General features: G+C 46.7%; 1 protein-coding gene and 1 long non-coding RNA gene across 2 annotated transcripts in view; one reads left to right on the top strand and one right to left on the bottom strand.

Moving 5' to 3' along the window:
- Positions 1–3,640: 3,640 nt before the first annotated feature.
- LOC142785330 (uncharacterized) lies at positions 3,641–10,643 on the top strand. Its single transcript, XR_012888918.1, has 2 exons — positions 3,641–3,980; positions 8,623–10,643. It is a non-coding gene; the product is annotated as an uncharacterized LOC142785330 (long non-coding RNA).
- Positions 10,644–21,977: 11,334 nt separating this feature from the next.
- LOC142785410 (uncharacterized) overlaps positions 21,978–27,128 on the bottom strand; it is a 28,168-nt gene continuing 23,017 nt past the window's right edge. Inside the window, exons 9-12 of the mRNA XM_075883892.1 lie at positions 26,600–26,720; positions 25,185–25,423; positions 24,528–24,723; positions 21,978–22,132 (exon numbers count right to left, since the gene is read on the bottom strand). Of these exons, the coding sequence (XP_075740007.1) occupies positions 21,978–22,132; positions 24,528–24,723; positions 25,185–25,423; positions 26,600–26,720 (711 nt within the window). The remainder of the gene's footprint in view (positions 22,133–24,527; positions 24,724–25,184; positions 25,424–26,599; positions 26,721–27,128) is intronic.

Here is a 27,128-nt window from a genome sequence, read left to right as displayed (position 1 = left end):
CAACCTTTCCCTGCTCACCGACCCCACGCAACCAACGCGCATCGGCAACAGTGTGTGCCGCGATACCACCCCGGACCTCAGCTTCTGCCGCAGCGTGCCCGACGCGCGCTGGTATAACACGCATCAGTCCCTCGGCAGTGACCACTATGTCCTCACCATTCAAGTTCTCACCTCCCCCAGCAAGCCGCGCCCACACACGGCCCGCTATACAGACTGGGACGCTTTCCGAGAACGCCGGTTGCACTCCGCCACTTCCAACATCGAGGACCTCTCGACGTGGACCGACCAGCTGCTAGAGGACCTCGACGCAGTCACCGCCTCGATCCCCACCACGAAGGACTATCCGGCAACTGACGCCCGTCTTGCCCACCTGTGGGCCGCCCGCACCGGCCTTTGCAACCGTTGGCAGAAGCAACGTCACAACCGTCGCTTACGCCGCCGCATTGCGCACCTCGATCGTACGATCGAGCAACACACCACCGCGCTCGCCCGCCAACAGTGGGAGCAGCTCTGCTCGGGTCTCTCTGGTCAGTTGGGCTGCAAACAGTCCTGGCATCTCCTCCGCCACCTCCTCGACCCTGCTTCTGCCAAGTTGGTCGCTCGGCAGCAGTTACAACGAGTGGTCCGGGCTTACCCCGGCGACACTCCGTCGCTGATGGCAGACCTGTCCGCCAAATACCTTCAGCTTCTGCCTCCTGGCACACCTCCTCCCCCTCTCGCGTCCTACTCTGGGGCCCCCAACCCAGTACTGGACGCCGATATCACGGAAGCGGAGGTCTACGCGGCATTACAGAAGCTCCGCACCACTTCCGCCCCCGGCCCAGATCGCATCCCCAACAAGCTCCTCCGAAACCTCGACGCCCCTTCGGCTGCTACCCTCACTTCGTTCCTCAACGAGTGCTGGCGCTCCGGCAACCTCCCCCAATCATGGAAACACGCTCGCGTGGCTTTCATCCCCAAGCCGGGCAAGAAACTCACAATCGAGAATCTCAGGCCCATTTCACTCACCTCGTGCGTCGGCAAGCTACTAGAACATGTCGTTCTCGCTCGCTTGCAAACGTACACGGACGCACACCATCTCCTTCCCCACACCATGCTTGGTTTCCGCCCCCACCTATCCACGCAAGATGTCCTCTTACAACTCCACCATGATCTCCTCGACCCACCCACATTTTCAGACACAAAGGCTCTCCTTAGCCTGGACCTTCACAAGGCGTTCGACCACGTCTCCCATTCGGCTATCCTTGCCGAACTCGCAGCCCTCAATCCCGGCACCCGCACCTACAACTACATTCGCGCGTTCCTCACCGCCCGCACGGCCGAAATCATCATAGGGGACCTCCCGTCTCCCACGTACGAGCTTGGCCCTCGTGGCACCCCTCAGGGCGCCGTCTTGTCGCCTTTTCTATTCAATCTTGTCCTCCGCTCGCTTCCTGGCAAGCTGGACCGTATCCCCGGTCTTAAACACACCCTGTACGCGGACGATATTGCTCTCTGGGTCACGTCGGGCTCTGACGGCCATATCGAGCAGACGTTGCAACGCGCAACCGACGTCGTCACGTCCCACGTGCACGCGGCCGGTCTTACTTGCTCAGCGGCCAAATCGGCCCTTCTTCTCATGCGGCCTCCCGACCGGCGTCGCTACAAAACTCCCCACCCCACCATCACGGTTCATGCCAACTCTACTCCTGTCCCCGTCGTTTCGCATCTCCGCGTGCTCGGGCTGATCCTACAGTCCAACCGCCATAATACACACACCATAGACAAGCTCTCGCTCTCGGTGCAGCAGACCGCACGTATGCTCGCCCGTGTCCGTGCGCGGCGTGAGGGCATGCGAGAACACGATCTACTTCGCCTTATCGACGCTTTCGTCGTTTCCCGCCTCACGTACGGCCTTCCTTATACACGTCTCCTAAAATCGGAACGCGATAAAATTGACGTCCTCATCCGCCGGGCATACAAGACTGCCCTCGGCCTTCCCCCCAACACGTCCACCGATCGTCTTCTCCGTTTGGGTGTACACAACACGCTCGACGAGTTGATTGAGGCTCACCGCTCCGCTCAAGTGCAACGCCTTTACCGTTCGCCGACCGGTCGCCACATCCTTTCCTCCATCGGCCACGACACCTCCTCCCACCCTCCGGATCTGGTCTCATTACCCCATGCTATTCGAGCGGCGTTCTACATCAAGCCGCTACCTAAGAATATGCTGGCGGGCCACCACGACGCTCGCCGCCAAGCCCGTGCCGCCATGCTTCACGCAAAGTACGCCGACCACCCGGCCGTCGCCTACGTAGATGCGGCCCGATACAATGCACGCAGGGACGCCTTCGTAGTCGTTTCCGTGTCGCCCTCCTCAGCTCCTTTGGGGCCGACCATCACGGCTGGCACCGTCAGAACGCCTTACGCCGTCGAGGCGGAGGAAGTGGCCATTGCTTTGGCCGCGACCTCGGCTGACGCAAGCGTCATAATCAGCGACTCGAAACAAGCCATCTCGAATTTCGCGCGAGGTCTAGTCTCGCCTACCACCTTACGGCTACTTCGGCCCCTACTGCAGCAAGATGAGCAGTGCCGCATAGAACTGATCTGGGTCCCCGCCCACTCGGGTCACCCCGGCAACGAGACAGCTCACCAACGCGCTCGAGGATTCGTCGACCGAGCGGTGGGCCACTCAGAGTCGGACGCCCTGGTGCCGGAGCCCCTGGTCACCTACCACGACATCACTCAGCACTATCGCCTCGAGCGATATTTCTATTCACATCCTCACAGCAGCCTTCCCAAGCGGTCCGAGATCGCCTGGCGTCGCCTACAGACCCGCACCTTCCCGTGCCCCCTCGTGTTTTCATACATGCACCCAGGTGCCATCGATCCACGCTGCTGCCTGTGCGGCAACGTTGCCTCGTTGAACCACATCCTCTGGGGCTGCCCGGAGGATCCCCCGCCCGCCGACCTCCTTTGCTCACCCCCCACCGAGGGACAATGGGAGGCCCTTCTCTCCAGCAACGACATAGACATCCAGACACGGGTCCTGAAACGAGCGGAAGAAGTCATCGAGAAGCACAGCCTGGCAGCCTTCGTGGCTTAGCCTCCCTTACCCCTCACCCCTTCGACTAATAAAGTTGTTACTCACTCACTCACCAAGTGCGACCGCGGCCATCGGCACCCCGAGTTAATGCGATTACAGTTTGTCCCTCGATCGCGTAATGCCCTTGGCTGCAGTTTCACAACCTTTCCCCTCTAAGCACTAGTACTGTAAGGGTCGACATCGCACATGTCGAAAACGGAGGTTCGCGCCAACCATGGCGCGAACTGAGGGCTCTCTCAGCAGTCGCTGGCAAAATGGCGCCATCGAAGTGTGTTTACAACACTAGAGTGCTAGAAGCCAGAGTTATCTCTGCCAGAAGCCAGAGCAATAATTTTCATTGTGCACCTTGCTTTCAGGTTACACAAAAGATCGAGCAACGTTGCCTTGAGCAACATCATAGCATTTAGGGACTATGGTATTATTTAAAAGGCTCCAGGGAACCGTTTTTATGTAGTGCAAGCGGAACGCTGGCAAAACGACTTCCATACATGAATAAAAATTTTCAACATACCTCCATGCTTCTCGTAGCCAAAAACACGGCCAAGGCTAGTCAAGCAGAGCCAAGTCCGCAAACTTGCGCGCCATGTGATTCTCTAGCCAAGGGCCTAGAATTGTTAGTGCCTAGAATATACTGATTATACCAGTATATTCTAGGCACTAGAATGGGGCGCAATGTCAAGCGCGTGTCGGGTGTTTTGTTTGCCACCTTAGCTAACGTTAGCAACGTCAGTCTCGCGTTTTATGTTAGTCGAAACTTAATGCACATGTGCGATGCAGCTCAGTTCCATAAAACGGACGCAGTGATTGTGTCCGTTTGCCCTGCGGATGGAGGACCCAGCGGATGGAGGACATTTGCCCAGTGGATGGAAACCTTTACTGTGGACGCTGCCTGCATGTAAGCGCGTGAGTCACCCAAATAATGATGATAGGTCTCCCGCAGTGTTCGGTTGATCAAAAAATGGCTTGATGGGATGACCTGACAAAGTTGCGCACTTCGACGGTTAAATTTGCTGTAGGTGTTGGCGCTGAACCACTGAAACAGCCTCCTGATAAACGTTGTGGCACAGAGACCGACGGTGAGTTGTACTCGTGGCCCGTATTCTCGAGCCGTCACTTCTAGGGCTTCGCGCGTCTCAACATCGGAGGATATGTGGTAGGCAAATGACAGCACCTAGGAATGCTGAATAATAATATTTGAAGTTTATTGGAAAGCTTCGAAATTTTCGACCATCGTGCACTGACATCGCGCTGTACACGGGCGTTTCCATTATGCGTCCGCCGTGTCTAGTATCGAACCCGCGAACATACATCGGTTTAGTAGCGAAGCACCGTAACTACTGATCTACAGCGGCTGACACCTACAAACGCTTGTAAGCTTACGATGGATAACTCGACGTTGAAGTCACTGTGCTTCGCGTGTACTCATCGACTGAAAACATTTATTTATAGGTAGACAGGGAGAGTGGGAATTAAGCGGTGTTCACACGAAGGACAAATTCACGAAGGGGGGAACGGGGCGGGGGTAAATGCCGAGCCCAGTGACGTCAATGGGTGAAGAGAGGTCCCTCCAGATGTCCCTCACTCATACCTCGGTCACATGGCACATATAATATTATTCCCAGTGAATGACATTCATAACAAATGTTATGATTGCAATGACATTCATAACAAATGTCATTGCGATCTTGCGTTTCGGGTCTACACGGCCATATAAAAGGGCACTCGCAATGGATGTCAGTGTTTATCGGCAGGCTGCTGTGGTACTAAAAAGTTGGTGCTTTTATTTACTTAACATTGTCCCGCTGGTTCAAAATATACTGCGACGTGATAAAACAGCATCAGCAGAAATAGAGATCCTCGTACACATCCAAAGGAAGACTAGCTAAAGGCCGCTTGAAATATGCAGTCGGCAATGTTTGGAACCGTGACAGCATTCATGAATTTGTGGTAGAGATGAATGATTATCAGTGCAAAGAAACATTAATTGCTCTCCAGCTGCTCCGAATGAAGCATCAGAACGGACTGGGACGTCTCAAGCTTGCCATTAAAAAAACATCACAGATGGGTGAGGGATTTGGAGCTGCGTCTACACGCCAATTCGTTTATGCTGAGAACTGGTGTTCCACACTTTCGTGTGTATTCATTCTGCTACTAGTGAGTCTAACGTGGCAACGCTACACGAAAACAACAGCGAGCTTTTTTAAATATGGTCGACAGGAGGCGCTATAGCATGAAGTCGGAGTCTGGGAAAGAGAACATAGCTGCAGAAATCGCTTCCACTGTCGTGTTGTGCGTTAGAACGTTACAGCAAAGTTAACAACAATTACTAAACATCTGAACATCCATTACACTTGCTTAAAGATGTCGATTTTGTAATCTCTTGTCAAGTGCCTGTTGACGTGGTTATACATGTTGCGCTTCCATGAGTTCCGTGAACACATTCAACGGGCGAATGTCATTAGGTGTGAATGTCATTCACTGCGTCTGTGTAGCAGCCAGGAAGGTGACATTAACACCTAATGTCGTTCGCAGTGACTGAGATTACAGGTGCCGTGTGGCAGTGGTATCACAGGGACGAGGGGAACAGTGGGGGAGATCAATGTGGCCAGAGCCTCCACCATACAATGGAGCACGAGCACTGAAGAATTTTTTTACCCCAAGCTATAGACGTCGGCAAGCTTTCGTTTTGAAAGAGGGGGGGGGAGTCAAATCTGCATTGTGTCCTTATTGGAGAAGGAGGAAAGTGCTGGTTTATCTTTGGTGAGGAAAGTGGTAGGGAGGGGGGGAGTGCCCCTTTTGCATACACCCCCCTTTCCTGCTGTTTTGCTGCTTTTACAAACTTTCTTGTTAATGTCTTTTTATGGAATACAGACGCAACGTTTGCCCTTAGTTTGAATCGCCACCACAAGCTTTTCTTTTTTGCAAAGACAAACTTGCCCAAAGCGACAATCCTGGCAGTGTCATTGACAATGAAGTTTTTTTTTTTTTTGGTACAAAATTCCTCACAGCCTCTCTGACTCGTCAAATACTACTATTGAGTCGGCAGATAAGAATTTCAGTGAAATATCTTTTGATGCAGGCTGGCTTTATGTGAATGAAGAAATTATGCTATCATGGCATTTTTCTCATGAGAACAAGTGAGAACGGAAGTGATCTAGCCTATTAATATTTGACAATTATCTGTAGAAGAGTTTCATTATAATTTCGAAACACAAGATAATAGAAGATCGCTTCTGTCCTCACTATGCGAATTCAGCCTAAAAATCCGCTTCATTAGTACAGCCGATAAAGTGAAATGTGAATTATGTCATGTTTCTGAAAATAAAAAATAGCCCTTGAATTCTACGACTGCCTTTGACTATTTTAAGTGTGTAATCTTGACTCGTAAGGCCCATTAAAAAATTTATCTAAAAAGTAAGACATCTCCGTCAGGTTTGTACATGACGCAGCTCGAGGGCTCACCGACCGAGCTGCCCTCTCAAGTGCCGCCCCAACCTCCTCCGGTGATTACGGCGTGGCAGACGAGTGGGAGTGGGAAGACAGAATGACCAGATACAATGAAATTACAAAACATTATAGATTACAGAGGGGCATATTCCCGCCCCCTCACCCAAAATTAACAAAAAGACAGTCTGTCGAATGGCGGTAGTTACAAACTAGGTCATATTCGAATCCTGCACTATCGCACATTATATATCCTGATATATACAAAACGGACAGGTGCAAGCGTTGCGACTCCAGAGCCACTCTGGAGCATATGTTATGGGAATGTAGAGGGATTAGTACTCATAACAAGTATGCGGCCTCTGCTGACTGCCTTCGCGCGCGCTGGGAAGCCGCAATGCTCAGTTCGGTCCTCGAAGACCAAATGTGGGCCGTCCAGCGGGCCGAGGAAGCCGCGAGGATTCAAGGACTCCTGGCCGTAACCTAGGCGGGGCCAATCGCCCACCCCATCTACTCGCCGGACTCTGAATAAAGTTCTTTCTTCCTCCTCCTCTCCGTTAGGTTAACCAAGCAGAGCAGCAGCTACAACAACAAAACAGCGTGATGTCTCAATTCTTATCTCAATAACTACTTTAAAACCAAACTAAATATCAGACCATGGAGAGGGTAGTGCTCCATAATTTGCTTGACTATCGTCTCCCACACATCATTGTTAGGGTTAATTTTACTATAGACATCAGAACAGATGTCTCACAAGCAAGGATATTCTTCCACGACAGAAAAGAAAAAAGTTGCTTCATTGTTCATTTTGCCATCACGGTGCCCGCAAGTCCAGAGCGTAATATGGAAAGGCCGCCGCCACTGCGTTTTACAGGAGAGAGGGCTACTATGTGGCCAGACAAGCACTTCAAATTCTGCTACATTCCCCGCAGCATGGGGATCGTTTGACTAATTGGAGAAACGATCCCCGTGTCCCCCAAGGAGCCCCGAGGTCACGTCAACACACGAACCCGTGACTTCATCACGCGATGCGCCATCCTCGCCTCTCCTCTGGGGATTTCTCCCTCTTGTGAATACCGCTTTAAGGGGCTCCCCGTACTAGAAGGAGGGCATTTATGCATTAGCACTTTGAGGGGGGGGGGGGGGGGCAGCGGCGTTGGTACCCCTCACCGACTCGTGAAAAAAAAATACTGTTTCCAACCCACTTGACGATGGGGGTGCAGAAATGTAATTTTTTACAGTGTTGCTGTTTAGTATTGAACCCGTATGCTGCAGTCGTACAGCTATCATGTTAGATTAGGTTTATGTCTTGGGTGTCTCGCAGTTTTATAAGGTTAGCTGTTATGGCCTCATTCTACCAGATTTTGGTGACGATGTTGTTCACCGCAGCTGTACATGAGAAATAAAGTTTGAGTTCAGGCTGGAATAGAGACCAGGCACTATTCATGGGAGTCGGCCATTGAACAACCAAGCCAGGCCTGTGTTTGAAGATGTTTGGTGTTCAGAAATAGTTGGCATGTTGACAATTTATGTCAGTAGTCCCTAATCTGAAGCCATACAGATGCTGCAAAAGTAAAATGGTGCATGCGAGCTGTGGCCAAGGCGAGCAAAAGTGGATGCCAGTGCACTCTGCCAGAGAACTGATTCTTTATTTTCATAGGGAAATGTGCCAGGAGATAGTACCATCGATTTCGTATTAAAAAAAAAAGAACCACTTCTTTGATGGAGCGTTCTGGCATTTTCTTTTATGCAGCTTGACCACAGCTTGCATTCTCCATTTGACTCTTGGCGCTCACACTTTGGGCAAAGTACATTGATCAATTCCTAAGCACCTTAGACTCACAATGTAGCACTAGCAGAAAAATATTTTAATGCTCATGTGGCAACACTAGTAATAGTTGAAGCTCTGATGGTATTATGAAGTTTTGATTTCACGTTATAGTCTTCTGCTTGATGCTAAATTGCTGGAATAAGTAAACTAGTTTGTTCAGTAGTGCGGCCACTAGTGCCTCAGTGATTGGCAAGTGAGCGAAATTCGCTCCACCACTCAGTTGATTTCTAATTTAGTCCTTAAATGGTTTTGTTGCTTTCAGGAAAAGGTGGTAAGTGTTTCAAAGCTTACTGTAAAAACTTCCTAAGAGTCCGACCGAAGACAACTGAAGGTAAGCTCATTCCAAGAAAGGCCTTTCTCAACTTGGACTCGCGAGGCGAACCTGCTGCTAGCCTGTGGACAAACCGTTAGTTCCGAACCATCTGTTGCGGAAATGGTTTCTAATCTACGTGATAAATATTCGTGACCAGTTTCATTTGCTGGAACGCAAATTTTATTCTGTAGTTTCCAAGCTCTCAGGCAAGAGCCTTGTTTGTTGCCAGCATTGTTCATTAACGGTGCTGTTTGTAGTCACTCTGGGAAGCATTGGGGGAGATGAGTGGGTTGGGAAAAGCGAGCGATGGCTGAAATTGTTGGCTCGATTATTTCGGGCAATGTCACATGTCACCTCGTCTAGTTTATTGGGCAAATGCTATATGCGGCAGTTTATGAAAAACGCCTGAAGTTCATCATTTTGCTGCAGTTTCTGCCTGAAATAAAACTGTACCTATCAATTTCATGACCCAATCTTTCAGATTTGTTGAATATCTTGGTGGCAAAAACATTGTTCAGCATCCCGTTAACATTAGTAGTCAAGCAAACTAGGCTCAATGTGCAGAGGAAATGACAGTTCATGATGAAGCCATATTCCTTGTTAAGAGGAAGCTTTGCCTTAGAGACGGTGTAGAAATACATGGAGAAATAGCCTTTCTGAGCCACCACTGCATGGCTTTTGTGGCAATTCATGAATATAGCCACAAAGTGTGACAAAATTGCAAATTATCATAGAATACACAAGTGGCGGACACTGATCTTGTGTTCACATGCGCGGAACACAAATATATAGCCTCATGTGGATACACATAGGTAATAACAAACAAAATAGTATCCTACCCATAAATATGATGACATAAATCGTGAATTAGTACACAAAACAAAAGTGCTCCACACTTAAGTGATTTTCTATTGTGGAGATAATAACCAACTTTATATATAATGTGCTACATAATTAAATGCAATATTTCTTTGTACTGCGAAGTAAAAGATGGCAAGCCGGTGCATGACCTTGTGATATGCCAAGCCTGAATTACCTCTTGAGTTGTCTGGTCTTTATGCCTTCCTCTGATGCTAGTCTTGCTGAAATGAGATTCACAGCCACATCTCTGGCAGTTCGCAGCAATACGCGATAGGCTATCGCATTATATATCTGCATAATGCCATCATATTCCAACATCTACACATCTTCTTGTTGGGCCTATGTAGACGGTGTCGCATAGAAGTGGTATACTATACATAACAGCGGTGGCACACTTAATTACTCGACTATAGTAGCTAGCACCATCTCACAGGGCTCGCTCCAAACATGTGGCAGCGTTCGTTTTATGGAAAAGCTAGCGACATTCCAGGCGTAGTATTCTAGGAGGGGTTGGTGATAACGTTATTGTGTCTGAAGATTTTAATTTGCCTGAATTCTTATAATGTTCCTAAAAAGCCACGAGGTCTTGCTTGTCACATATTTGAACCATCATCTCCTGATCGCCAAAACAGCGCAAAAATAAGCACATAGGTTTCTTCATGTCTACTTTCCACTGCAGAAGCCGCCACTGTCTATTTTGCCACCGCAGCGAAATCTCTGCAGCCGCCGCAGAATAAGATGATTAGCTACAAGCAGGACACGACTACTTCGAGAAAGATCTCTCAGCAGCGACGATTTCCACACCCTGCTTACAAAAAGTGCTGGTAGACGAAATGCTGTCGTGATAATATAAGAATGCTGCTTTATGTAGGGCCGCAGTACCACTACAGCGCATCAAACTCAGAGAGTCAGGACACTTATAGTTCACTGCCGGCCGTAACTGGTCTCTTACTTGTCGAAAAATGAAATAGCAAAATGTCTGCAATATATATAATATAACGTCTGGGTTGAGAGTGTTTATTCGGCCCAAGGGCTAAGTAGCGAACGGGCAGTTTTGAGACAGAGTGTGCACACACACGATGATAACGGGTGATGACACCCAGTGAAGATGAGGGCAGAGCCCCAGTTGAGTGATGATGATTATGATAATGCATATATGAGAAGCGCATAACGAATGCCCACAATGAAGCTCCTGAGAGCTGGTACATAATACGCCTGCAGTACGGATCAGACAACTGACAGGAATGCGATGTGTGCTTGTCGCCCGAAAATAAATGGTCTATTGAAGCGAGCGTGGTTGCTGCGGTAGAAGTAATGGCCGAACTTTGACTGTTACTGAGCTGGGCATGTGGTAGCAAGCAGCACAAAAGGGCGTCGACGTCTTGGTGTTTTTTGCCAGACTTGTAAATGACGGCAAAGTCATACTCCTGTAGACGTAGAATCCACCGACCCAAGCGTCCAGCCAAGTTCTTCAGCGTGGACAGCCAGCATAAGGCGTGGTAGTCGGTAACGATCGTACAATGATGGCAGTGTAGATAGGGACGGAACGCTTGCACTGACCAGACCACAGCCAACACTCCTGCTCAGCTATGGTATATATAGTTCTTCTCGGTTGCTGTTAGTAGTCGATTGGCATATGCAACTACTCTCTCTTGTGAAGAGGTGCAACTACTCTCTCTTGTGAAGACGTGTCGCGTTGGAGCAGAATGGCCCCTATACCGCGGTCGCTAGGGTTCGTTTGTAGGACAGTCGGTGCAGCCTCATCAAAGTGGCAGAGTACAGGTTCGGACGTGAGGGCACCCTTTAGCAGGTCGAATGCCATTTGGCATTCTTCCGACCACTGAAAGGGCACGTTGGAAGCAAGAAGCTTGCCCATTGTAGCCGCTATTGATGCAAAGTTTCGTATAGAACGGCGGAAATCGGAGGCGAGAGCAAGAAAACTTCGCAACTTCTTCGCCCTTTCGGGGCGCGGAAAGCGAGGATTGCAGCAATTTTGTCCAGATCCGGCTGTATTTAGTATTTGGTCACGACGTGACCCAAGACCTTGATAGGTTTTGTGGCGAAATGGCATTTTTTGGTGTTGAGTTGGAGACAAGAGGCAGCAAGGCATGTCAAAACATCATGTTGTAGGCCCGTGTGCTCAGATTTGAGTGCACGTTAAAGAACCTCAGGTGGTCTAAATTTCCGGAGCTCTCCATTACGGCGTCTCTCATAATCATATAGTGGTTTTGGGACGTTAAACCCCACATATCAATCAATCAACGTCAAAACATCATCCGTACGTTGGAGGTGCTGCGAAAACGTTGACAAAAAATTAGCGATGCCGTCCAACTAGTACAGGCAGGTCTTTCATTTGAGGCAGCTCAGCACGGTATCGATCATGCGCTCAAAAGTAGCGGGCGAGTTGCACAGCCTGAAAGGCATAGCGTTGAATTTGTATAGCCCGTCGCGCGTTGCGAATGCCGTTTTTTTCTTTATCCTCTTCGAGCATAGCGTAGGAATTTGCCAGTATCCGGAATGTAGGTCGAGGCTTGAAAATTATTTCGCCCCTTGTATTGAATGAAGGGCGTCAATACCTGGCATTGGGTACAGATTCTTGCGAGTGATCTTGTTTAGTGCCCTGTCATCGACACAAAAGTGGACGGAGCGATCCTTCTTATGAATCAGAACTACAGGCGATGAACAAGGGCTAGATGAAAGGTGAATTACCTCCTATTTGAGCATGTCAGCTACGTTTTCTTTGACAATTTTTCTCTCAGCAACAGACACGCTGTAGGGCCGCGGCGACGTACAAAAGATGTTCCGACTTTGTAGATTCGATGCGATGCCCAACGTCGAGGAGTAAACATTGAAAGAACTTGCGTGTTTCTTTAACAAAGCAAACAGCTGTTGCTTCTGTGAGAGTGGCTGCAGTAAAATGGATGCAGTAAAAGTGGGAGACAAAGCAGGCTCACCACTAGGGCAGTCGTTGGAGGAGACGGCATCAAGTGGCACGACTCACGTAGGGTCGGGAATGTCACGTAGGCCACTGTGGTGTTCCGAGGAAGTAGAACTTTTTCGGATGTTGTATTCATGACGGTGACAAGTACGGAACCATTGAGAATACGAACCACACCAGAGGTGAGAACGATGCCTTTACCGAAGCAACTAAATTATAATGAGACAAAGACGTCGCCATGGTTGATGTCTTTGGTGGTAATAGTTCCAATTAGCTGTCGACGTGATGGTAATTCGGTATCTTCCACAGCTGTCAAACGAAGTGGCCTCAGGGTGTCGTTGAGCGTGAAGTCCGTGTCAGTAAGGTGGACGACGCGTTAGCCACAGCAAATAGTTGACGGGGCAGAAGAAAGAATTTTATCCTAAAGTTCATTGCTGAGAGCAGTCAGTCTGGACGGCTAACTGAATGTGATGTCGTATACTACCAATAGAAACACGGGCTGTACCAAAGCGCACCTAGACTATTGACAAGTCCTGCACACTCTCCTCATGATGCCGAGCCCCTTCGCTCCGCCACTCGTGCAGCTACTACGCACGAGCAGGCGTGAACTGCGCTCACTTCAAACTATTTGCGGCTTTATTTTGTAATACTGTGACAGCTGAAGGTGCTCGTTACAGCTCTCTAATAGCGTAGTACTATTAAACCATTGACGAAAGAAATGAGCATGTGGGGACATTGAAAACAAAATTTCCTGGCCGCCGTAAAACTATGGCAGCGCAATAAAAAAAAAAAAAACATGAAAGGGCAGTTTTATGCATTGTCAGGATCATTTATTTGCATTGGACATTCGTCACAAAGCACACTCAGTGAGTAAGCAATTTAGTATTGTAAGAATACGACGTGAAAGAAGAAAAACGTTTGAAAGGGGGTGGGAGGTAAAACATAGACAAGCACTTAACATTCCTTTACAAAACATCAACAGCATTTAATAGACGTCTTTAAGATATGTACCACATACTACATACCATCATTGTGAAAGCCATATACGCATTGCACTTGTCCTTTAGCACACATTACACATTCAACAAAAGCACAATCATGGTGAAATTAAATTGCCCTGTGTTAAATGGATGACTTTACAGGTTCATTTTAATGTTTAAAATTTGCTTAGCTAGTTTAGCATGCATATGCTTTCTGGTGATGCCATGATTGGTGGAAACCGCGTAGTTTTTCAACAAAGGGAAGGGGGGGGGGGGGTGTTGATGGCAGGCTTCAGTATATTTTCCCGGACAAGGTCTGGACAGTGGCCGCTGGTGCAAACATCAATGTCTTCACTATCAGCCTGCAGGAACTTCTTGATGCTTAGCAGTACCAGCCTTTGGTTAGTTTCAGCATGAAATAGGTGCTCATACTCATTCGCAGTTTCTTGCTCCCAAACAATCCTTGCAGATTGGAAATTTGAGGCCCCCCGGCGGAGGCAACACATCCCTTTTGCCTTGGCTTCATTTGGACGGCACTCCTGGGCTGACCCACTCAGGGGAAATCGGCAGTCGCCTTTTCCTATCTCTCTCTCTCTCTCTCGTACATCTTCGTCTTTCTCACTTTTTAATCTTTCCTGTCTACTTCTCCTTTCTGTTTACTTCCAATTTTTCCGACGTCAAGGGTCAACACTGTGCAAATAGCCTACTTTGGTCTAGACTTATTGGGTTATGGCAGTGTTGTACGGCTGACGTCTGCAAGCTTTCAGCATCCACAAACTTGCAGAGTCTCATCTGGCTCCGTGGTGGGTGGCCGCCAACGCTGCTGAACAACATACAATTAGCATGCATAAAGCATTCCCTTTGCTTAGTGATCGTACCTCCTCAAAGCGGGTATATGCAGCCGATAATTACAATCATTGTCCACATCTCGTCCCCTGAACTGGATCTCTTCGGCCATCAAATGGCCCCTGCGCCACAAAGCACCAAACAGCATCATCATCATCAACAATTTTTGTACGCATTACTGCTTGCATAACAAATGGCTGGGGAAACTTCAGACCACCTTCGCTCATAGCGTCGATGAGAACATGGTCACTTGGCTTGAGCTTTCTTTCTTTGATTATTAGGTGTGAGGAACAGTCATCACAAGGCTGACGCCGTATAGCAGCATGTGCGCAAAAATCGGCTATATAGCTATAGCTGACATGTCCTCTCGTGGTTTCTTCAGTTCTTTCTCAGACAGACAGACCTCGTATTTCCTAATCAGAGCTTCTGCACATAGTTTTTTCTGTTCTTTAGATGACTCAATGAAGTCGGTCAAAAGCAATGTGCTTTGGGTGCGGATCTTTTTCTCCGCTTCGAGTAACTGAGTAATGGAGACATTGTAGTGACAACCTCAGAGTCGCCTGTTCTTTCCGAACCTTGCCTCGAGGGAATCAGTTTGGTATTTCCCTGAAAAAACGTATTTGAATCCTAAATCTTTGAGGCAATATCGTGAAACTTCTATCAGTGCATATGTCGACAGTCTCAAAGCAGAGTCGGTTTCATTTATCAGCGTGCCTGTCTTCATGCCTACGCTTTTCCATCTGTCAAGCCAAGCAACAAATCTATCAAGGAATTCTATTTGTTGGCAACTCATATCACTTATTGGCCCTTGACAGGAATCGCGTAGCCTCCATCCTTTTTGGGGAGTTTTAACATTTACAGTTTTCCACCATCTTAGAATGAGGTTGATAAATACAGCTGTTTTTTCAGCAAGAAGTAACTTCAGCTTAGTTCCTTTAAGCCTCAAAGCTAATGAGACAAAGCTGCCAAAAATTTTGAGAGTTAATTGTACATTCTGCCTTTCCAAGTTGGCGGGGTACAGTGATCTGTAAGTGAGGCCATATGCAACCTTAATAACACTGCCTCATAGAGCGTTCTCAGAGATGTAAATGAATCCCCTTGCATCTTCACATCCTGTTGTTACATTCAAAAGAGGTTAATACAAGCAATTGTTGCAGGTCTTTTGATTTAACCAATTGTTGCGGATGTATTTCAGCAAATGAACTGTGTCTGTTATATGAAACAACGGCTGCTTTTGTTGTGCCGGATGAGGGTATACAATCCCAGGCTCCTTATTTCTGCTGAACAGTGACATTAATTTCCTGTTAATAGAATCTTTATCGGTAATTACAGCAACTACATGAAGGCCAGCCTCTTCTAAGTTTATCATCACTCTTCGCAGAACATGATGTAGTTCTTCTGCACTTATCCTTGGACGTTGCTCACAGAAGTTTGTGAGCAACGTCTTTGTATGATGAAAGCAATGACTGAACTATAACCACGTAAGCCAATTAGCTGGCTCAGCACAATTAGTAGCAGCCCCTGTAAAACAACCACCTTTATACTAAAAAACTGCTGGAGATGTATTTTGTCCATCATGAGCAGCATATTCCCTTCATGAGGATTAAGAAAAACAGCTCGTCCCTTCATGAACCTCAAGAAATCTTCGTCAGTTTGCTCTTTTGATGGACTCACATCTTGAGCAGCGCAAGCTCGCCTAATTGTTGCTTTATGTGGCAACAGCATCTTCCTACTACTTCTGAGAAAGTTATATGCATGGGGTGAAATTGTGTGCAACGGAGAACAGAAAACCAATAGGTCAGCTAAGTTATCTACATGCATTACTTTTCTTTCCCATTAGCTTAAGCCGCCCTTTCAAGTTGTCTTAGTTCATCGTCACAAATATCATCGAAAAGAGCTACGACCATTTCGAAAACTGCACTCACTTCGTCCATCATTTGATGGCTTCATTTCTTGCAGTAGTTCAGCACACTATCCAGAAGATTTTCCAAGAGGCAAAAATCGAGAACCTGTCCTGGTATATCAATCTCTTCATTCGATGCCAGCTGTACATGTTTCCAAAACACGCACACACATGAGCCAGCTGACACTGTCACTGATGCAAGGAGCTCTGGTGCTTGCGTTGTAAGCTCAAGGTGAGCAAATATGATGCAGTTGTCACAGTAAACATTTGTTCAGAAGCCATTGTGGTGGAAACAGTGGACACGCGAAGATATGTATTTTAAGCTTTGTAATTTGTTGTTTGCTTCGTCCATCTCATAAGCTGCTCTTGATTGCTGGACAGCTTCTTGGAGTTGTGTGTTTTCGCTGCGTCTCCGCTTGACATCTGGGTCTTTTTGTGACTGCTTTGTAAAAAAGAGATAGCTTGGACAATCAGGGAAGATGGTCGAAACAGCGTCAGATGTAATCCGAGTTCGCTTTATCGGCACCTCTATTGTTCGGCCGTCGCCATCCGTGTTATTGGAATTTGTGTGCAGATGATCAGGATTGAAATGGCTTTCACAGACTTGCACATATGACCATCAAAAGACAATGAGTGTGGCAAAGAACACCTTATCGCATGCATGCGGGCACAATATTGGCAATATCGGCCTGGTAGCATGGATATTGTGTTGCCAGCACCACAAAATGAATACATGTTAGTCGGTTAAACATTGCCGCACACGCATTCATTTATTTCTTTGCACGCAAACTGCATTCGCTCTTGGTGCACATTTCAACACACAAACCACGCCTGAGAAAGTGAACACGAGACAAACCACAAGCCAGACAAGTTGCAACAGCGAACATTTAACATAGCGTGTACGGTAATGCATTAATGTCTTCATTTGCACACAACTGTCCAGTGCAGGATTACGGGGCATTCACTTTGGGAAAGCAACAGGCCACTGCTTACCTTTGGATCTTAACTCTTTCGCTACGGCAGAAAAACAGCACTTTTTTTTGCACTTTCGCACAAAAATTTATTACTCTTGACAAAAAAGGAACATAATGCATTGTAATATATGAAGTGGTAGCTTATTGATTCCGTCTTTTATACATATAAAACACTTTGGTATGAGACTTATAGAATTGGTAAATTTAATTGTTAAATAACAAAAATTGTACAAAAAGTTATACAAGCACTTCACAAGTTAGTGAATGTAAAATGAAAAAATTATTTTGAGAAATCTGAAATATACAAATTGTTACTAGTTCTATTAGCTATCATTCTAGATAAACACAAATTCAGTGTAGCATGTCAACAATTTTTTTCGGCCCACCAACCTACTGACCCCGACGACTGTGCCGTTCGGCGAAACAGTCTCGTGAAGGCAGGAAGCAAAAGTAAATTTTATAGGTCGAGCAGAATACGTTCGTTCTGTTTTGTGGTTTTGTTTTTTCGTAGCAGAGCTTGCAGTTTCTTCTCTTTCCATTCTTTTCGGCTGGTGCCGAACAGGGTCTAGAGGGGAGAAGGGGGGTGAGAAAGGGGTGTGTCCTTAAAAAACTCCATCGTATTGAAATATCTGTTCAATCAATTCTTCACTGAATGCCAATTGGTCAAAGTTCCTGTTTCTGAATAGTTCTTCGACATTTGGATTCTCTTTTTGGTGCTTCTTAAATAATATAACGCTGTTTACACACGCAATGTCCACAGCATGAAAAAGCAATGTTTTCCACCAACGTACACACTTTCTGAGTACGTTCTACGTGGCAATTATTTGATCAGATTTGTCCACGCCGAGCATTCCGGTGTTATACTCATGAACAAGGAGGGGCTTCTTTATGTTATTCACAACCCACTGGCCTCCCCTTTTCTCTCTCCTTTTAGCAGCAACATGTTTATTTGCTGTGTGCATCATGCTCATCAGAAACACAGAACGTCGATCCTTCCATTGTATGAAAAGGATGTTGCTTTCGCGAATCCAGCGAACGTCCCCACGCTGCGCCCTTCTTTCCCACATAGCATCCTTCAATTCTTTTGGGAAGCCCCGACGATCTTTGCGAGTGGTCCCACAGGCAAGCGTCTTGTGCTCAAGGAGGTGTTCGAATAATTTTGCCGACGTATAAAAGTTATCCATAAAAATTTTATATCCCTGATAAAGATACTCTGTGCAAAGCCGGGTCACAACGTCAAACGCTAATCCATGGGGTCCGGGTACCTCGCGTTTTCTAGTGTACACAAAAAAATTTATAGTATAGCCGGTATTCGAATCCGCCAGCACCCACAGCTTATATCCAAATTTCGTCACTTTGTCCCGAATTCACTGCCCGATTCCTGACCTCGCTTTTGATTTCACCATTCGTTCATCCACGGCAAGGTTGCGCTGTGGTTTAAACAAATTTTGTGACTGCAGATTTATGTGTCGCAGGAGCCATGACACCCTCCAAGTTTTTCCATCAGATGCTGCAGCCGCAAGATCTTCCGGGTCCCCTACGCTCAGGAAGGCTAATAGTGCAAAGAATCTGTCCCGTTTCATAATATTTGGTGGGAGAAGGCTTGAAAATATCCCCGTCGTCCGCCAGTACATTTGGAGCCGTGGTATATCAACAACCCCCATGTAGATGATTAGTCCGATGAACCTCAGCATCTCCAGTGTCATTACCTCTTCCCAGGAGCCGTCCCGGCGAGCGTAGGTTTGCTGGTCCAAAATGCGCATCCTGGCGTACTTGTTAGTGTTATCACATAACGTCTCGAGCACTTCCATCGTGAAAAACAAAAGGAAAAAGTCAAGCGCCCTTGAGAAGCGCCGCTTGTCACTTCGTAGCGCTGCTGCAAGATGGGGGCCAGGCTGTCTTGCGGGTGAAAACTTGATACAACGTGCTGCATTTGGCAAAACATCCTTGCCGTACATTGTTGAGACCCTAAGCAAGGGAAGGATACCATTATCGTCAAATATCAAGTGCGTTTTTTCTTCATAAGCAGTGCGAAGTCAAAAACGATACTTACTTGGTAGTACATGTCGAAGTTTGAGGCGTCTGGTCTGGAGTATCATCGTCGGAACTCGACTCTGAAACTTCGACATCGTCACGCGAGTCGTCTGCACTACTCAGATCGAAAAAATCGTCGGTAGAAGCGGTTGACGTGCTTGCAACAGCAATCAGCTGTCGCAGCGGGCGACGGGGAATGGCGGCCATTACCACGTAAAAGGAAACACCATTCCGTTCAAAGTGCGCACGCGGGCGCAGCTCGGCGGGCGAGATGTAAACCAAAAAAGGTGAAAATGAAAAGCTGGTTGCCCAAGCTTAGGCTAGATGGCGCTACATGTCCGTAAAACGTGAGTTTTCAATTTTTGTGGGAGATTTGAAATCATCGGAACTCCGTGTCCGATGGCCTATGGGTCCGTAGCGAAAGGCTTAAAGAGTCGACGCGTCGCCGGCGTGTCGCCGCACGGCATGCTGCCATTGCGCTTTTCGTATGGGATCAGCAAGAAATGAAAACAGACACACCTTTGGCCCACCGTCGTGCCCACCTCGACGATTTGGCACGCAACAGCCCCCCTTTCTTTGCCAGAGCAGCCCTGTATTTGCAAGTGTGCAGCAAGCATACAACTGCTGGTGTTGCGCTAATATTTGCTCTCACAAAACAAATATAAATTGTAGTACCACCTATCGACAAAAAAAAGGAGCCTTTCCGAAGGAGCGACGGGAGTGGTGCACCAAGATTTCTGAGAAGTCACCTAGGTGACGCTGGGTGCAAAAATGAGGGGGTCTATTTCGACGGGTTTTGCTAAGGCTAGGTGGAGTGACGTCAGAGGCCGTGTCAGGAGAAGTGAGGAGGCCTTCTGCTAATCTAGATAGCTCTGGCTGTACAGAAAGCGGAAGGCCGAATGGTGTACCCCTTAGCATCAACCAACAAGGGTCCATCGTAAGAGGTCATCACTTTCTTCAGACGTTGGCCTAAATCAACACGCATAACAGAAAATCTTACACCTGGGTCTACCAGAGCATCGATGTACACTCTTTTCACTACCACAAAAATCGTGTTGCTCAGGCCTGATGGAGGAATATCAGTCGTATTTGGGAATGCAGTTTTTCCCCAGAAACAGCATCACTTAGTTTTTCCAAATGACTGGCAGTGGCAAATGAGGCAGGCCAAAGTGGGGAGCAGGAGCGGCAAAAGGTTGAAGGTTAGCAGCGTCTGGAATTCTGGCTCTTCTGTGGTGCACTCGATGCGGGTGGAGATGGAGACAGAAGTGAAGGCGATAAATGGCGTTGACCTTGATAGGATGAAGCATCTCGTTCTCGCATGTCCTAACTGCGACGCTCGTCTTGTTGGCGCTTGCGGCAGAAATGAGAAATGTGGCCGCGATACCTGCAGTAATAGTGTGCTGAGCAATATGAGCGTCGGGGGGAACGGTAGAAAGCATTCGGAGTACCTGAAGAGAGTGGGGTCAGGCGTGCAGATGAAGGGATAGGCGGCACCAAATTTAAGTTGAGCGGAGGAGCGGCAGCGACCGACGCGTACGATGGTAGCGGCAACGCCGTGTTTACTTTTCTGGGACGCGTGACAGGGACTTGCGCATAGGTTATATGGGCCAATACAGGGTGACTGGATGTGCGCAGGGAAGTTCAAGGATGTCAGTTCTGCCCTGATAATGTCGCATAATGCCGCTCCTATAGACTGTGGAGAACACGGTGATGGAGGTGAGAAACCCATAGTCTGCAACTCTTCACTTGTGACGAATACGTTTGTTAGTCGTGGAATAATATTCTCCAATGTCTGGTTGTAGACGAACCGAATTGAGCTCTGCCAGATTTTCCAGATAAATTTCTATGTTTGCTGGGGTTGAATATTCATGAAAGAAAGAGAAGATTCTATCAAGTTCTGCCAGAAACAGATTGCTCAAGACAGGCGCGATACAAGAGCCGATATATATACCCTGCTTTTGCAAAAGAATATCATTGTTCCATTTAATGAACGTCGAAGTAAGATAAAATTCCAACAGGGTAAGAAAATTATCAGCGGATATACCTGTCTCAGACGAAAACAGCACCAAATTCATCAATGCTACTTCAAACACATTTTAGCATTTGTGGATGGGGAAGGGAATAGTACAGGTATGTCACGTCAATTGAGAAGGCTCTTAGCCCTTCATTTTCATGAGCTTCCATGAACCTTAAAATACTATCAGAACTCTTGACTAAAAACGGATCTTGGACTTGGAGAAGATTGAGTTTGTCTAACAAAAACGCAGCGACTTCTTTCTGCTAAGTACTAATTTCTGAGACTTTTACTCGAAAAGGAGTGTTTACTTTGTGAGTTTTTGTATTAAAAAATACATCGAGGCTATTCTTTTTACTTTTTTTAATACTTTTTAGAGTTCCAACTACGTTCATGTTTTTGCACAGTTGGATAGCCTTTGCTATTACTTTGTTCAACGATACGCCATCTTTTACATGGAACACCCTAGAAATAGCATCATTGGCTTTTTCAAAGTAGCATGAACGCGAAAAAACCGCGAAGCCACCTTCCTTATCTCCCTGCAAAACACACAGTGAATTATTGTCCAGGTACGATAAAACACGCTTAACAAGAATGTGAGAACACACAGGTTTACAACGCGAAATGGCGTCTACTCCTTCAGAGGTAATCCTTTCCTCCTCACCTTCAGTTGCACAATGTGCCACCTGACGAACGACAGTCAGGAGTTCAGGATTTGTCCTCTCACTTTGAAGTCCGAACTTCGGCCCCAACTCTAGGACTTGAATGACGTCATCAGGAAGCTGGAGGTCTTCAGGAACGTGAACCTTTCCCTTGGCCATCCGTCAAACACTGGTGACCCGCTCGCGAAGATAGTGCAGCTGAGGCATCCAAAGAGCTTCGGTAGCTTGCCCAGCCAATTGCAGGTACCTTTTCAGCAGAGATCCAGCGACAGATGAATCAAAGGAAGTATGAAGATATGCACGAAGACAAATCCTGTGCAAGCGAACGTGGCGATACAATTCAGCGCGTAAAATCTTGAGAATCCTCCTTGTATGGCCAAAGGAAGGCGAAAAGCCCCCGCAAAGCGCGAGAGCTTTATCCGGAATAATACCTGTGCGGATGCAGAAACTGAGTGTACGCGCCCTGCACGTCGCGTTGACAATGAAGCCTACAATACAGCTTGGGTCTTGAGGAACAAATAAAAAGTGGCCCGTTGTACGAGAAATGTAGTCGACAAGAGTGGCGATGTGGGCTTGTTGGTGAAACATTTGAAAGAAATTTATGTAGCGTGAGGCGAAAAAACGAACACAGGAAAGAACAGACTGAGAAGACAGAGCGCTACTATCAACAACATGTTTATTTTCGACCTCCAAGCTGCTTTTAAGCAGTAATGGTCACGTGACCACGCAGATAAGCACGTGTAATTCAGATACATGCACGACCATGCCATCTACCTACAAGAACAAACGATAAATAGGACACCGAAAAACCTCACAGATAAAATCACGTATCACTGCATACGCAGGAACGCCAGTTCCTTGGGTGACAAGGTAATATAAATCTTGCTAATACATACATCTCCAAGAGCATCAATAAGTTCGGCTTCTATGATCAACCAAGTCATCTCATCCTTATGCCGACCAACAATGATTGTATTCTGGAACAAAGGCCGGCAGCCACACGCGTGAATGTGAAGAGCGAGAAAACCTTCTGGCGGCAGTTTATTCTCCTTGTGATTGTGTTCTCTCAATCGCTCATTCACACCTACTGGTTTGGCCGACATATTTTTTTCCAAATGTGAACAGAATAAGATAAATGACGAACGAAATGCACTCCACAAACTTGTGTGTATGCCTTTTTGTGCACAACACCCTTTCCCCACGTGACGGATTCATCAGCACACACAATTTCCCAAGTTTATCACGCACTGAAAATAGCACCCTAATATTGTCCCGAAGTGCTACTTTCTTAAGATTATGTGACAGCTGGTGAACATACGGAATTACGGCCGTGCGTCTTGATTTTCCCGGTGAATCGACATGAACATTAGATTGGCTTGACCTTGCTCGAATCCTTTTTAACTCTTTTTCCGCAACTGAAACTAAAACATGATCCGGATAGCCCGATCCTTGCAAACGTGTGATTTGATTATGGAAACTCTGCTTCATAAGGTGCGCACATGACTTGTTCAATGCGTTTTTGAGGCAAGTTGTCGCGATGGCTCTCTTGGTTAGTTTGGAATGACCGGAATGAAATGGGAGTAAAGCTTTCTGAGCACGCGGATTATAGCACCAGCATAGCAGGTTGTCAGAACACTGAATACCTAAATCTAAAAACCTTATTCACCCGTCGCTAGGCCATTCTACTGTCACTTCAAGGGGCTTAAGACCTTCACGAAACACATTCAACACACTAGTACTCTCACTTTGGAAATTTTCCCCCGAGCTGTCAATGAAAATAATAAAATCATCTACATATCGGAACACTTTCTTGGCCGTCTTATCTGTGAGACGATATGCCACAATTCTATCAAGTTCTGCCAGAAACAGATTGCTCAAGACAGGCGCGATGCAAGAGCCGATACATATACTCTGCTTTTGCAAAAGAATATCATTGTTCCATTTAATGAACGTCGAAGTAAGATAAAATTCCAACAGGGTAAGAAAATTATCAGCAGATATACCTGTCTCAGACGAAAACTTAACAGCACCAAATTCATCAATGCTACTTCCACCACATTTTAGCATTTGTGGATGGGGGAGGGAATAGTACAGGTATGTCACGTCAATTGAGAAGGCTCTTAGCCCTTCATTTTCATGAGCTTCCGTGAACCTTAAAATACTATCAGAACTCTTGACTAAAAACGGATCTTGGACTTGGAGAAGATTGAGTTTGTCTAACAAAAACGCAGCGAGTTCTTTCTGCCAAGTACCAATTTCTGAGACTATTACTCGAAAAGGAGTGTTTACTTTGTGAGTTTTTGCATTAAAAAATACATCGAGGCTATTATTCTTACTTCTTTGAATACTTTTTAGAGTTCCAACTACGTTCATGTTTTTGCACAATTGGATAGGCTTTGCTTTTACTTTGTTCAACGATACGCCATCTTTTATATGGAACACCCTAGAAATAGCATCATTGGCTTCTTCAAAGAAGCATGAACGCGAAAAAACCGCGAAGCCACCTTTCTTATCTCCCTGCAAAACACACAGCGAATTATTGTCCAGGTATGATAAAACACGCTTAACAGGAATGTGAGAACGCACAGGTTTACAACGCGAAATGGCGTCTACTCCTTCAGAGGTAATCCTTTCCTCCTCACCTTCAGGCGCACAACGTGCCACCTGACGAACGACAGTCAGGAGTTCAGGTTTTGTCCTCTCACTTTGAAGTCCGAACTTCGGCCCCAACTCTAGGACTTGAATGACGTCATCAGGAAGCTGGAGGTCTTCAGGAACATGAACCTTTCCCTTGGCCATCCGTCGAACACTGGTGACCCGCTCACGAAGATAGTGCAGCTGAGGCATCCAAGCCATATGTGAGTCAGCAGCGGTCTCACTTTCCAAAGGCGGTCACTGGAATTATTCTCTTTGGTCACGTCGACAATGTGGAGGCAGTTGCGCAGTTTTTCAAAGCGGTTCCTTGACATATCCGCCATCGCGAACATTTCTGTTTTCAGAACAAGCTTCCAGTATAAACGCAGACGGGGGTATTTGACAACGCCCATCAGCAAATGCAGAGACATAAGTTTCCTTATTTCTTCTTCATTTATTAGGACCGATTTGCCTTCTTTGAATATGGAATACATGTTCGTTTTGTCAGCCAGTTCAACAAAAACGCTCTTGGGCACGTAACGTGAGAAATATTCGTATGGCGTTGGCAGCTCACCTTGAAGAGGTTTATTTTCAACGCAAACTCCCCTGGAATCGGCTGACCGCTTCTGAAAAGCTTTTTGGCACCACGATGTTTCTTGACATGCCTCTTCCTCGTCTGACTCGTCCGACTCATCTGACGCTTCTTGCGTTTCAAGGACGCCGTCATTGCTCCCAGTCTCTTCAAAAACGAAGTCATCGTCTTCCTCATCTTCAGTATCGCCGACATCCGATAGGTTGCCATTGTCCAACTGAGCGAACATTTCATCCGCGTCTTCGAGCGGCACGAATCGGGCCCTACGGGCTCTCGTTGCTGAGTAGAAGAATTGAGGTTTCATTCCGGCACCTGAAAAATAAGCAAAAGCAGCTGTGTACGGTCACGAGACGCCACACCATCACCTGCGAAACGTGGCAACCAACGAGCCCTCGTGTACTCAAATGAAGACAAATGCTCTTATGCACACGATCACTGAAATACGCATTTGCCGTGAATGTTTTGGGTTATTACATCTTCTATATAGAGTTAAAAACTTTGTGCTAAATTCTTATCGTGACAGCAATAGTGGTTTACGGGTAAAAAAAAATACAAAAATCCGCACTTACTTGGCCCAGCGCCTTGTTCGTCGTCTTCCATCTTTGTTGTTTCTCGCTGCTGCTATGGTGGCTAGAAGAGGGAGGTGACACCAACGAGAGGCGGAGGTCGCTCCTCCGTTTCAAGCCGGGCGTAGGTGGCGCTGCTGACCGTAATGCGATGCTCGCTGCGCGCAGCGGGCCATCGGGTAGCCGTGCGCGATGCGCGCGGGCGTCCGATTAATTTTTTTGCAAGCAACGTGAATAAGCTTTAGGGGCTCGTTGGTGTGGTCTAGAATTTAGTATTAACGTGTGCTGCACATTTGGATGAGGACAGGGACAGTGAAAAACGATATTGCGCAATGTCGCACTGTCAAGTTTGATTGTTTTCCACTGTTCGTCCTCATACAAATGTGCAGCTCATCTAAACGCGTTAAATCAATTATAATTGGGCGTGACGATGGTTCACGGAAACAATTTTACCACCCAAGTATTTTTTGCTAGTCCAATACTTCTGCTGCGCACAAGCTCAGCGCTAATAAAACCTTTTATTCATGGATTGCGTGCGGTTGCACTCCTAAAAAATGCGACTCGGATTCTGAACAAGCAAAGGAAAGTACAGGAAATATTTATTGCACAAATATTCCCATGGTTATTCAGTAATCATGGTCATGACAAATCATGGTCATTCAGTTAAGTAGAAAGATATCACGTTTACATATGCTTCTGTCAAATTAAAAATAGTATCAAAACATTTGCACACCGACAGTAAATGCACATTAAAAACATTTCGCACCCACAGTGAGTTGCCTAGCACTAAGGAACACCAGATAATTGTGCAACTTTACACTAAATTAAAAATATAAAATGTTTCATCTCAAATTCACAATGCAATAAGCAACTTAGAGCAGCCGCCTTAGTTTCAACATCTTCATTTTTTCTTTCTTCGCACTCCGCTTGCAGTTCTGGGACTTGACATGAAAGTGGAGCCTAGTCAGCACATAAAACTTGATAATCATGTTTGTCAGGGCCATGCTGTGGTCAGGGCAGCCAACAAGGGTGAGCTTTGTTAACTGCAGGAATGAAACCAAATCCATGATGCTGTCACTTTTGAGCTCTCTTACACTAAAGCAGTGGGTAAAAGTGTTTGCCTCGAATTCTCCAGTTCTTCCAAATCGTGAACATGGGATCATAGAGTCCACGTTGCGAAGTAGCTCTTCCGCCATTTCAACATCAGTTACGTGAACAGTTTTCACCTTCGTGGCTTGCACAAAAACAGTAGCTTGAATTGTACTCTCATTTGTTACCATGAGCACATACTTCTCAAACCATATGTTCTCACCTTCAAGCGCGCACACGCTAAACGACGTGACATCCTTGGATCCTGCAATTAGGTGTCTAGCCCAGTAAGCGCTGGGAAGTGCACACTTGCTCATGTCAGGAACTGCTGGCGAGATCGAAACAGGTAGTTCGTTGCAGTC

Source organism: Rhipicephalus microplus, unplaced genomic scaffold, assembly GCF_043290135.1.
Source record: "Rhipicephalus microplus isolate Deutch F79 unplaced genomic scaffold, USDA_Rmic scaffold_21, whole genome shotgun sequence".
Classification (NCBI taxonomy): Eukaryota; Metazoa; Arthropoda; class Arachnida; order Ixodida; family Ixodidae; genus Rhipicephalus; species Rhipicephalus microplus.
The sequence above is the reverse complement of the archived record's forward strand: the minus strand, read 5'-3'. Positions and strand labels throughout refer to the sequence as shown.